Genomic DNA, 13,470 nt, shown 5'->3' on the forward strand with positions numbered 1-13,470 from the left:
CCCTACAGTCTGTTAAGGCTACACGGGGGATCTTTGTCTCTGTGTGTGTGTAGTAGCACTGGGGAGACAAAGGCTGATGGGCATGGTGCTGGCCACCCACACACCCCGTGTGTGCCACTGTGCCAGCCATCGTAGGAGCTGCTGTTCGCTCACAGCACTTGCCCCAACAGTCTCACATGAGTTACCCTTTGTGTCTGTCTGTGTGTGTCTCTGTGTGTGTGTCTGTGTGTGTCTGTGTGTGTGTGTGTGTCTGTGTGTGTGTCTGTGTGTGTGTGTCTGTGTGTGTGTGTGTGTCTGTGTGTGTGTCTGTGTGTGTGTCTGTCTGTGTGTGTCTGTCTGTGTGTGTCTGTCTGTGTGTGTGTCTGTCTGTGTGTCTGTGTGTGTGTGTCTGTGTGTGTGTGTCTGTGTGTGTTTCTGTGTGTGTCTGTGTGTGTGTCTGTGTGTGTCTGTGTGTGTGTCTGTGTGTGTCTGTGTGTGTGTGTGTGTCTGTGTGTGTGTCTGTGTGTGTGTGTGTCTGTGTGTCTGTGTGTGTGTGTGTGTGTGTCTCTGTGTGTGTGTGTGTGTGTGTCTCTGTGTGTGTGTGTGTGTGTGTCTCTGTGTGTGTGTGTGTGTGTGTCTGTGTGTGTGTGTCTGTGTGTGTATCTGTGTGTGTGTGTCTGTGTGTGTATCTGTGTGTGTGTGTCTGTGTGTGTGTCTGTGTGTGTGTCTGTGTGTGTGTCTGTGTGTGTGTCTGTGTGTGTGTGTGCTCAAAGATGGCCGACTGTGGAGGTCTTCCCCAGGTGGTGCAGGTAAACTTTTGCGCGAATCGTATATTCAAAAAAGAAACATTCATGAGTTATCATCATTTATTTAACTCCCGTAAAGTTCTCTCAGCCAGACGGCACCGCAGTTTCACGATGATTGGGGTCTCTGTGTGAGTCTGTGGGTCTCTGTGTGAGTCTGTGGGTCTCTGTGTGAGTCTGAGTGACCCACAGACTCACCACACAGAGACCCACAGACTCACACACAGAGACCCACAGACTCATCACACAGAGACCCACAGACTCACCACACAGAGACCCACAGACTCGCACACAGAGACCCACAGACTCACCACACAGAGACCCACAGACTCACACACAGAGACCCACAGACTCACCCCACAGAGACCCACAGACTCGCACACAGAGACCCACAGACTCACACACAGAGACTCACAGACTCACACACAGAGACCCACAGACTCACCACACAGAGACCCACAGACTCACCACACAGAGACTCATAGACTCACACAGAGACCCACACACTCACCACACAAGAGACCCATAGACTACTCACACAGAGACCCACAGACTACTCACACAGAGACCCATAGACTCATCACACAGAGACCCATAGACTCATCACACAGAGACCCATAGACTCACCACACAAGAGACCCACAGACTACTCACACAGAGACCCACAGACTAATCACACAGAGACCCATAGACTCACCACACAGAGACTCATAGACTCACCACACAGAGACCCATAGACTCACACAGAGACCCACAGACTCATCACAGAGACCCATAGACTCGCCACACAGAGACCCATAGACTCACACAGAGACCCATAGACTCACACAGAGACCCATAGACTCACACAGAGACCCATACTCACAGAGACCCATAGACTCATCACACAGAGACCCATAGACTCACACAGAGACCCATAGACTCACACAGAGACCCATACTCACAGAGACCCATAGACTCACCACACATAGACCCATAGACTTACCACACAGAGACCCATAGACTCACCACACAGAGACCCACAGACTCACCACACAGAGACCCACAGACTCCCCACACAGAGACCCATAGACTCACACAGAGACCCACAGACTCACCACACAGAGACCCACAGACTCACCACACAGAGACCCATAGACTCACACAGCGACCCACAGACTCACCACACAGAGACCCACGGACTCACCACACAGAGACCCATAGACTCATCACACAGAGACCCACAGACTCATCACACAGAGACCCACACACAAACACACACACACACAAACACACACAAACACACACACACAAACACAAACACACACACACAAACACACACACACAAACACACACACACAAACACAAACACACACACACAAACACACACACACAAACACACACAAACACACACACGCGTGCGTGCGTGCGTGGCGTAGAGGCTCGTGCTAGACTTAGGCTGGGGCTTTGGCGGTCTCCTCTCTCCGCAGCCCGGCAAACTCACGGAAGCGTTCAAGTATTTCCTGCAGGGCATGGGATACAGTGAGTATTGTTGGATAGCTGTTGCACACGCGCACACACACACGCACACACACACACGCACACACACACGCGTACACACACGCGTACACACACGCGCACACACGCGTACACACACGAGTGTGTGTACGCGTGTGTGTACGCGTGTGTGTACGCGTACGCACACGCGTACACACACACGCGTGTGTGTACGCGTACACACACGCGTACACACAGGCGTACACACACGCGTACACACACGCGCACACACACGCGTGTGTGTGTACACACACGCGTACACACACGCGGCGTGATTTGTCAACACGCGCGGTCAATGACAACGCAACACGCGCATCTGTGTGTGTGGATGTGTCTGTGTCTTTTGTGTGTGTGTGTGTGTCTGTTCGTGTCTTTGTGTGTCTGTTCGTGTCTTTGTGTGTGTGTGGATGTGTGTGTGCGTGTGTGTCTGTGTCTTTGTGTGTGTGTGGATGTGTGTGTGTGTGTCTGTGCGTGTCTTTGTGCGTGCGTGTCTGTGTGTGTGTATGTGTCTTTGTGTGTGTGTCTGTGCGTGTCTTTGTGCGTGCGTATCTGTGTGTCTGTGCGTGTCTTTGTGTGTGTGTGTGTCTTTGTGCGTGCGTGTCTTTGTTTCTGTGTGTGGATGTGTCTGTGTGTGTCTGTGTGTGTTTGTGTGGGTGTCTTTGTGCGTGCGGGTCTTTGTGTGTGTGTGTGTGGATGTCTCTTTGTGTGTGTGTCTGTGCGGGTGTGTGTGTGTTTGTCTGGTGTGTAAGCATCGCCACTGGGGAGACAAAGGCGGCCGGGCGTGGCGCTGGCCACCCACCCCCTCCTGTGCCGTGCCGGCCTTTATCGGTGCTCGCTAACAGCACTTGCCCCAAATCTGTTAAGGCTATACGGGGGATCTTTGGCTTTGTGTGTCTGTCTGTGTGTGTCTGTGCGTGTGCATGAATTGTTGTTGTTGTGTGAGTAAACATCGCCACTGGGGAGACAAAGGCGGCCGGGCGTGGTGCTGGCCACCCCACCCCCTCGTGTGCCTTGCCAACACTTGTCCCAACAGCCTGGTAAAGGCTACACGGGGGACCTTTGTCTTTAAGCCTCCACACTCGGTGATGTTCTTGACACGGGGGTTGTTGGTTATTGTTATTGTCTGTCTTTGTGCACCACTCGCAATGCAGCAGCACTGACAACAGACTCTGATAGAGACCCACAGACTCGCACAGAGACCCACAGACTCTCACAGAGACTCACAGAGACCCACAGACTCACACAGAGACCCACAGACTCTCATAGAGACTCACAGAGACCCACAGACTCACACAGAGACCCACAGACTCTCATAGAGACTCACAGAGACCCACAGACTCACACAGAGACCCACAGACTCTCATAGAGACTCACAGAGACCCACAGACTCGCACAGAGACCCACAGACTCGCACAGAGACCCACAGACTCGCACAGAGACCACAGAGACCCACAGACTCTCACAGAGACCCACAGACTCGCACAGAGACCCACAGACTCACACAGAGAGACCCACAGACTCTCACAGAGACCCACAGACTCTCACAGAGACCCACAGACTCGCACAGAGACCCACAGACTCGCACAGAGACCCACAGACTCGCACAGAGACCCACAGATTCGCACAGAGACCCACAGACTCGCACAGAGACCCACAGACTCGCACAGAGACCCACAGACTCGCACAGAGACCCACAGACTCACACAGAGACCCACAGACTCACACAGAGACCCACAGACTCTCACAGAGACCCACAGACTCGCACAGAGACCCACAGACTCGCACAGAGACCCACAGACTCGCACAGAGACCCACAGACTCACACATAGACCCACAGACTCACACAGAGACCCACAGACTCTCACAGAGACCCACAGACTCGCACAGAGACCCACAGACTCGCACAGAGACCCACAGACTCGCACAGAGACCCACAGACTCACACAGAGACCCACAGACTCTCACAGAGACCCACAGACTCTCACAGAGACCCACAGACTCTCACAGAGACCCACAGACTCACACAGAGCCCCACAGACTCGCACAGAGCCCCACAGACTCGCACAGAGACCCACAGACTCGCACAGAGACCCACAGACTCGCACAGAGACCCACAGACTCGCACAGAGACCCACAGACTCGCACAGAGACCCACAGACTCACACAGAGACCCACAGACTCACACAGAGACCCACAGACTCACACAGAGACCCACAGACTCTCACAGAGACCCACAGACTCGCACAGAGACCCACAGACTCGCACAGAGACCCACATACTCGCACAGAGACCCACAGACTCGCACAGAGACCCACAGACTCACACAGAGACCCACAGACTCTCACAGAGACCCACATACTCGCACAGAGACCCACAGACTCGCACAGAGACCCACAGACTCACACAGAGACCCACAGACTCGCACAGAGACCCACAGACTCACACAGAGACCCACAGACTCGCACAGAGACCCACAGACTCACACAGAGACCCACAGACTCGCACAGAGACCCACAGACTCGCACAGAGACCCACAGAATCGCACAGAGACCCACAGACTCGCACAGAGACCCACAGACTCGTACAGAGACCCACAGACTCGTACAGAGACCCACAGACTCGTACAGAGACCCACAGACTCGCACAGAGACCCACAGACTCACACAGAGACCCACAGACTCGCACAGAGACCCACAGACTCGCACAGAGACCCACAGACTCGTACAGAGACCCACAGACTCGCACAGAGACCCACAGAATCGCACAGAGACCCACAGAATCGCACAGAGACCCACAGACTCGCACAGAGACCCACAGACTCGCACAGAGACCCACAGACTCACACAGAGACCCACAGACTCGCACAGAGACCCACAGAATCGCACAGAGACCCACAGACTCACACAGAGACCCACAGACTCGCACAGAGACCCACAGACTCGCACAGAGACCCACAGACTCGCACAGAGACCCACAGACTCGTAAAGAGACCCACAGACTCGCACAGAGACCCACAGAATCGCACAGAGACCCACAGACTCACACAGAGACCCACAGACTCGCACAGAGACCCACAGACTCGCACAGAGACCCACCGACTCGCACAGAGGGTGAATGAATGAGCAGGTAAGCGAGAGAGTGGATGATCAAGTTGGTGACTGAGTGGGTGTTTGAGCAAGCAAGCGATATGATGAAGTGTGCGGGTGAGCGAATGGGCGAGTGAACGAGTGGGTGAGTTATTGGATAAGTGAGTGGCTGGGTGAGTGGGTGGTTGAGCGGGTGGGTGAGCGAGCGAGTGGATGGGTTGTTGGGTGGGTGAGTGGATGGGTGGTTGGGTGGGTGAGTGGACGGGTGGTTGGGTGGGTGAGTGGACAGGTGGTTGACCGACCGGGTTAGGAGTGAGTGAGCAAGCAAACGAGCAGGTGGGTGAGCGGGTGGGTGAGCGCGTGGGTGGATAAACGAGCGGATGAGTGAGCGAGCTTGTGGGTGGATGAGCGGGTGGGTGGATGAATGAACGAGCGGATGAGTGAGTGAGATTGTGGGTGGATAAATGAGCAGGTGAGTGAGTGAGCGAGCGAGCTTGTGGGTGGATGAGCGGGTGGGTGAATGAACGAGCGGGCGAGCGAGCTCGTGGGTGAGTGAGCGGGTGGGTGAATGAACGAGCCAGTGAGCGAGCGAGATTGTGGGTGGATGAGCGGGTGGGTGAATGAACGAGTGGGCGAGCGAGCGAGCTCGTGGGTGAGTGAGCGGGTGGGTGAATGAACGAGCCAGTGAGCGAGCGAGCTCATGGGTGGGTGAGCGGGTGAATGGATGAACAAGCGGGTGAGCGAGTGAGCTCATGGGTGGGTGAGCGGTTGGGTGAATGAACGAGCGAGCGAGCTCGTGAGTGGGTGAGCGGGTGGGTGAATGAACGAGCGGGCGAGCGAGCGAGTGCCCGTGACAGATCGCCCGCCAGATGTGTGTGTGTGTGTGGGGGGGGAGGAGGTGCGGGTCGTATCCGCACCCGCACCCCCCCACCACCACCTCCCTCACCGTGTGCAGTTGCACCGCCTGCACACTCTGGCTAACAGCCCTGGTGGGCCCCCTCTTCGCCCGCCCGCCCGCCCCACTGTCTGTGTGTGCCGGTCAACGTTGCTTCGTGTCTGTGTTGGTGGACACCCCCCCCCCCCCCATTGTCTTGACGATCCGTGTACCCTCCTCCCCCTCCCCCCTTTGCCCCCCCGCCCCCCCCCCCCCCTCTAAGTTCCCTATGTGGTGGACAGACGGATGAGTGCTGGTGCAGGTACATGTTTGACCCCTCTGGATTTTGTCTCTCTCCTCTCTCCTCCTCCTCCTCCTCCGCACCTCCCGCATCCACCACCTCGATGCCATCCATCTCGTCCACCTGCTCCCTCCACCTCCTCACCGTCCACCTCCTCCTCATCAACCACCACGTCCACACGCCCAGCGTCCACCTCCTAGTCAACCTCATCGTCCACTTCTTAATCCGCCTTCTGCAACCAGCTTCCTTGACCGATCGTAACCCATCGCCCCCACCCTGACCTCTGGTGATCTCTGTCTCGATTTTATTTTCGCTTCACTCTGCACGGAACTATTCCTTCCTGCGATAATTGTTTTTTTTACCCGTCTATCTGGCAACAAAACTGACAGCTTTTTTACAAGGAGTCATGTTTGCATAGACCGCAATACCTGCGGTCATAATGCAAACAAAAAACACAACTCTGATGATGTATGCACTGTCCTTGAAATCGATTGGTCCACACCAGAGACAGCTTTCCTTAGAGCCTAGTCTCACATGGTGTTGGACCAGATGACGCCAAAAGGCGCACAACTCAAAGACAATGCACCATCAGAGTACGAGAGCTCGGGGTATAAGCATTTACACCATTGGAACCTCATTTGTGTGGACCAATCAACTTTAAGGACAGTGCATACATTATCAGATAATTGTTTTTTTACCCTTCTATCTGGCAACAAAACTGACACCTTTTTACAAGGAGTCATGTTTGCATAGACCGCAATACCTGCGGTCATAATGCAAACAAAAACACGACTCTGATGATGTATGCACTGTCCTTGAAGTTGATTGGTCCACACCCGAGACAGCTTTCCTTAGAGCCTAGTCTCACATGGTGTTGGACCAGATGATGCCAAAAGGCGCACAACTCAAAGACAATGCATCATCAGAGTATGAGAGCTCTGGGTAAAGCATTTACACCATTGGAACCTCATTTGCCAGTAAAAAAAGTATGATAATTGGTTCTTTACCCTTCTATCTGGCAACAAAACTGACACCTTTTTTACAAGGAGTCATGTTTGCATAGACCACAATACCTGCGGTCATAATGCAAACAAAAAACACAACTCTGATGATGTATGCACTGTCCTTGAAGTTGATTGGTCCACACCAGAGACAGCTTTCCTTAGAGCCTAGTCTCACATGGTGTTGGACCAGATGACGCCAAAAGGCGCACAACTCAAAGACAACGCACCATCAGAGTACGAGAGCTCGGGGTGAGGCAATCGCACACAGACACCCATATAGAGGCCAACAGACACCCCATACTCAGAGGGACCTGGTCCATAGCAAATGATAGCTCAACAAAGTGCCTTTTAATCATCATCATCATCGTGTGGAAATTACAGGTGCGCATAGACACCAATAGAGATGAATGGAGATCATTGAGATACACAGAGACCCAGAGATACGTAGAGATCCATAGAGATATGTAGATATCCAGAGACTAAACTAAATTTCGATGTAAAGCTTTCGTGACTGCAGGGATTCATCTTCTTGATTCTTTCGGTAAAGTCGTCACGTAGAAGGGAAGTAATAAAATAATGAAAATAAAACATAATAAAATAAGAAAAATAAACATAATAGAATAATGAAAATATAACATAATAAAATAAAAAAATAAAACGTAATAAAATAATAAAAATAAACATAATAAAATAATAAAAATATAATGAGCACCACCAAGCTTGGCAGCGTATATTTAAGCTGAAATATACGCTGCCAAGCTTGGTGGTGCTCATTCAGACGCTGTCTTTCCGACAGACCTGTTCTTCACCTGAGGACGGCTGCTTGCGTTGTGGCCGAAACGTCGTGAGAATTGTATTATTTAATAATGTTTTATGTTTATTATTTTATTATTTCCTTTCTCCGTGACTTTACCAAAAGAACCAAGAAGATAAACTAAACTATTTTGACTCTTTGGTTCTTTCGGTAAAGTCCACATAGTTAGAAAGATTATTTTCCTGCAGTCACGAAAGCGTCAAATCAAGATTAAACAAACTTTTTTTTTATTTTACCAAGTAACGCCCCACCCAACGGATGTTAACTCTCTTTGTCAAAATCGACCCGGGGGCCATCGCCAATGATAGCGTCTCAACGGGGAGTGGCTTTTCATCATCATCATCGTCGTCGTCGTCGTGTGGATATTTGCAGCAGCAACAGCAGACAAACCCTCGAAACATCGTGACGTAGAGGACCCGGAGAAAAATCCACGGGACCACGGGGAGAGACACACGCAGACTCCAAATATACAGCAGGTGTCGGGGGTCGGGTTCGAACCCATGACCTCCTGTGTACCGGGCGAGATAGTTAACATCTCCTAGTTTACTGTGGGGGTGTCTCCATTGTGACCTCCCGAGATTTTTGCCGATGTTTTGTTGACCTTTCCCGACCCTCAACTCCCGTGACCACCGCTGATCTGACTTGTCCTCAGCCGACCTTACGGGGCCTTCCCTAACCTTACCCGACCACCTCTGACCCCCATCACCACTACCATCACTTCCACCACCACTACCCCATCATCACCGTCAACATTGTCATTGCCATCACCACCATCGCCACCATCATCACCATCATCACCATCATCACCGCCACCACCGCCACCATCGCCACCATCGTCACCACCACCACCGCCACCATCGTCACCACCGCCACCATCACCACCACTACCACCATCGTCACCGCCACCATCGCCACCATCATCACCGCCACCACTACCACCATCGTCACCATCATCACCGCCACCATCGTCACCATCGTCACCACCATCACCATCGCCACCATCGTCACCATCATCACCGCCACCATCGTCACCACTACCACCATCATCACCATCATCACCGCCACCACTACCACCATCGTCACCATCATCACCGCCACCATCGTCACCATCATCACCGCCACCATCGTCACCACCATCGTCACCATCATCACCGCCACCACTACCACCATCGTCACCATCATCGTCACCACCATCGTCACCATCATCGTCACCACCATCGTCACCATCATCACCGCCACCATCGTCACCGCCACCATCGTCACCACTACCACCATCGTCACCATCATCACCGCCACCATCGCCACCATCACCACCATCATCACCATCATCACCGCCACCATCGCCACCACTACCACCATCGTCACCACCATCATCACCGCCACCATCGCCACCAACTCTCTCTTACCCCGCTCGTCAGCATCCCAAACCCATTCCCTACCGCGGTCAACTCTTGGTTAGCCGGGCTTGCGCCACTTAAAATTGTCACTAAAAAAAATGAACCTCAAACCAAAAACAACCCTTCGGATACGAGCCAAGTCCCGCACGCCCCCGTCGATGGCCGGAAGCTTCCACCACCGCCGCTTGCCGCGTGGGGCGAGCGTGAACTTGGGGTCGAGTCGTTGACTCGTGACGTTGGTGGTGACGATGGTGGTGGTGGACGCAGGTTAGGAAGTCGGGCACGGGCGCAAGTGAGCGTTGTGTTTGAGTGTTAGTCTAGCGGCCACGTGAGCTACACGCGAATAGAGACCCACAGAGACCCACAGAGACCCACAGAGACCCACAGAGACTCACAGAGACCCACAGAGACCCACAGAGACCCACAGAGACCCACAGAGACCCACAGAGACCCACAGAGACCCACAGAGACGCCCATAGACCCACAGAGACACACAGAGACCCACAGAGACCCACAGAGACGCCCATAGACCCACAGAGACTCACAGAGACTCACAGAGACCCACAGAGACCCACAGAGACACACAGAGACCCACAGAGACACACAGAGACCCCCATAGACCCACAGAGACACACAGAGACCCACAGAGACCCACAGAGACCCACAGAGACCCACAGAGACCCACAGAGACCCACAGAGACACACAGAGACACACAGAGACCCACAGAGACCCACAGAGACCCACAGAGACGCCCATAGACCCACAGAGACTCAGAGACCCACAGAGACCCACAGAGACCCACAGAGATCCACAGAGACCCACAGAGACCCACAGAGACACACAGAGACCCACAGAGACCCACAGAGACTCGCAGAGACCCACAGAGACCCACAGAGACTCACATAGACCCACAGAGACCCACAGAGACTCACAGAGACCCACAGAGACCCACAGAGACCCACAGAGACCCACAGAGACCCACAGAGACCCACAGAGACCCACAGAGACCCACAGAGACCCCCATAGACCCACAGAGACTCACATAGACCCACAGAGACCCACAGAGACCCACAGAGACCCACAGAGACCCACAGAGACCCACAGAGACCCCCATAGACCCACAGAGACCCACAGAGACCCACAGAGACACGCAGAGACACGCAGAGACCCGCAGAGACCCGCAGAGACCCGCAGAGACTCGCAGAGACCCACAGAGACCCACAGAGACCCACAGAGACCCACAGAGACCCACAGAGACTCACAGAGACCCACAGAGACCCACAGAGACCCACAGAGACCCCCATAGACCCCCATAGACCCACAGAGACCCACAGAGACTCACAGAGACCCACAGAGACCCCCATAGACCCCCATAGACCCCCATAGACCCCCATAGACCCACAGAGACCCACAGAGACCCACAGAGACCCACAGAGACCCACAGAGACCCACAGAGACCCACAGAGACACACAGAGACCCACAGAGACCCACATAGACCCACAGAGACCCACAGAGACACACAGAGACCCACAGAGACCCACAGAGACCCACAGAGACCCACAGAGACCCACAGAGACCCACAGAGACCCACAGAGACCCACAGAGACCCACAGAGACCCCCATAGACCCACAGAGACCCACAGAGACCCACAGAGATCCACAGAGACCCACAGAGACCCACAGAGACCCACAGAGACCCACAGAGACCCACAGAGACCCACAGAGACACACATAGACCCACAGAGACCCACAGAGACACACAGAGACACACAGAGACACACAGAGACACACAGACCCACAGAGACACACAGAGACACACAGAGACCCACAGAGACCCGCATAGACCCACGGAGACCCACGGAGACCCCCATAGACCCACGGAGACCCCCATAGACTCACGGAGACCCACAGAGACCCACAGAGACCCACGGGTAGACGGGTACCCGTTTGCGACCCTGGTGCGGCCGGGTACGGGTAAGGAATCAAAACCCGTTTTTCCACCTCTGGTGGGGAGCCAAGAGGCGCCGGGTTAGAAAGTTGGGCACGCCAGGGCTGCAGTGGTGACTCCACCGGAGATTTTATATTTCCTTGTCACTGACCACCATCGGCACGCTTTGCCCCGACGACCTCAAGTCATGGTCCCCGCGGTCGCCGCGGGTAACCGAGAGTTGACCGCCACCCTGTCCTCCGCCTGCAGCCTGGCATGGGTGTCTCGGAGCCGTTTGAAACGGTGTTGGTCTCGTGTCGTGTCGTGCGCGCGTGTTTCTCGGTTGTCCTGCATCGTCTTCTGTTCCTCCTCCCGCTGCTCCTCCTGGCGTCTCTGTCGTCTCTCTGCGTCCTCCGTGTCTCTCTGTGTCGGCCGCCGCCGCCACCGTCGCCACAATTGGGCGGTTGGTGGCGGGCTTGTACCCGCCTGCCCACTTGCTCACCCACTCGCTCGCTCACTCACTCACTCACTCGCTCACCCACTCGCTCGCTCATCCACTCGCTCGCTCACCCGCCCACTCACTCGCTCACCCACTCACTCGCTCACCCACCCACCAGCTCACTCGCTCACCCACTCGCTCACTCACTCACTCGCTCACCCACTCGCTCGCTCATCCACTCGCTCGCTCACCCGCCCACTCACTCGCTCACCCACTCACTCGCTCACCCACTCACTCGCTCACCCACCCACCAGCTCACTCGCTCACCCACTCGCCCACCTGCCCACTCACTCACTCATCCATTCACCCACCCACTCACTCACCCATCCATTCACCCACCCACTCACACACCCACCCACTCACTCACTCGCCCACCCACCCACTCGCTCACCCACCCGCTCACCCACCCACTCACACACCCACTCGCCCACCTGCCTACTCGCACACCCACTCACCCACTCACTCACCCATACATCCACCCACCCGTCCACTCGCTCACCCACCCACTCACACGCCCACTCGCCTACCCACCCACTCACACACCCACTCACACACCCACTCGCCTACCCACCCACTCACACACCCACTCGCTCACTCGCCCACTTGCCCACCCACCCACTCGCCCACCCACCTGTACACCCACCCACCCGTCCACCCACCCCACCCGTCCACTTGCTCGTCCACTCACCCGTCCACCCGCTCACACACTCGCTCACTCACACACTCGCTCACTCGCCCACTGACCCACCCATCCACCCACCTGTACACCCACCCACCGGTCCACCCACCCACCCACCCGTCCACTCACCCACCCACTCACACACTCGCTCACCCACCCACTCGCTCACTTACCCACTCGCTCACTCACACACTCGCCCACTCGCCCACTGACCCACCCACCTGTACATCCACCCACCCACTGGTCCACCCACCCACCCGTCCACTCACCCACCCACTCACACACTCGCTCACCCACCCACTCGCACACTCGCTCACTTACTCACTCGCTCACTCGCTCACTCACACACTCGCTCACTCGCCCACTGACCCACCCACCTGTACACCCACCCACCTGTCCACCCACCGGTCCACCCACCCACTCGCTCGCTCACTCACCCACCCACCTGTACACCCACCCACCTGTACACCCACCCACCTGTCCACCCACCGGTCCACCCACCCACTCGCTCGCTCGCTCACTCACCCACCCACCTGTACACCCACCCACCTGTACACCCACCCACCTGT

General features: G+C 55.1%; 1 protein-coding gene across 2 annotated transcripts in view; it reads left to right on the forward strand.

Moving 5' to 3' along the window:
- LOC144955200 (protein NDRG3-like) overlaps window positions 1–13,470 on the forward strand; it is a 48,111-nt gene that overhangs the window by 22,914 nt on the left and 11,727 nt on the right. Inside the window, exons 10-12 of one of the 2 annotated variants that reach the window (XM_078885507.1) lie at window positions 753–788; window positions 2,252–2,303; window positions 6,562–6,600. In XM_078885507.1, coding sequence (XP_078741633.1) covers window positions 753–788; window positions 2,252–2,303; window positions 6,562–6,600 — 127 coding nt within the window. The remainder of the gene's footprint in view (window positions 1–752; window positions 789–2,251; window positions 2,304–6,561; window positions 6,601–13,470) is intronic. The other variant, XM_078885508.1, reaches the window with a different exon arrangement.

Source organism: Lampetra fluviatilis, unplaced genomic scaffold, assembly GCF_964198595.1.
Source record: "Lampetra fluviatilis unplaced genomic scaffold, kcLamFluv1.1 SCAFFOLD_586, whole genome shotgun sequence".
Lineage (NCBI taxonomy): Eukaryota > Metazoa > Chordata > Hyperoartia > Petromyzontiformes > Petromyzontidae > Lampetra > Lampetra fluviatilis.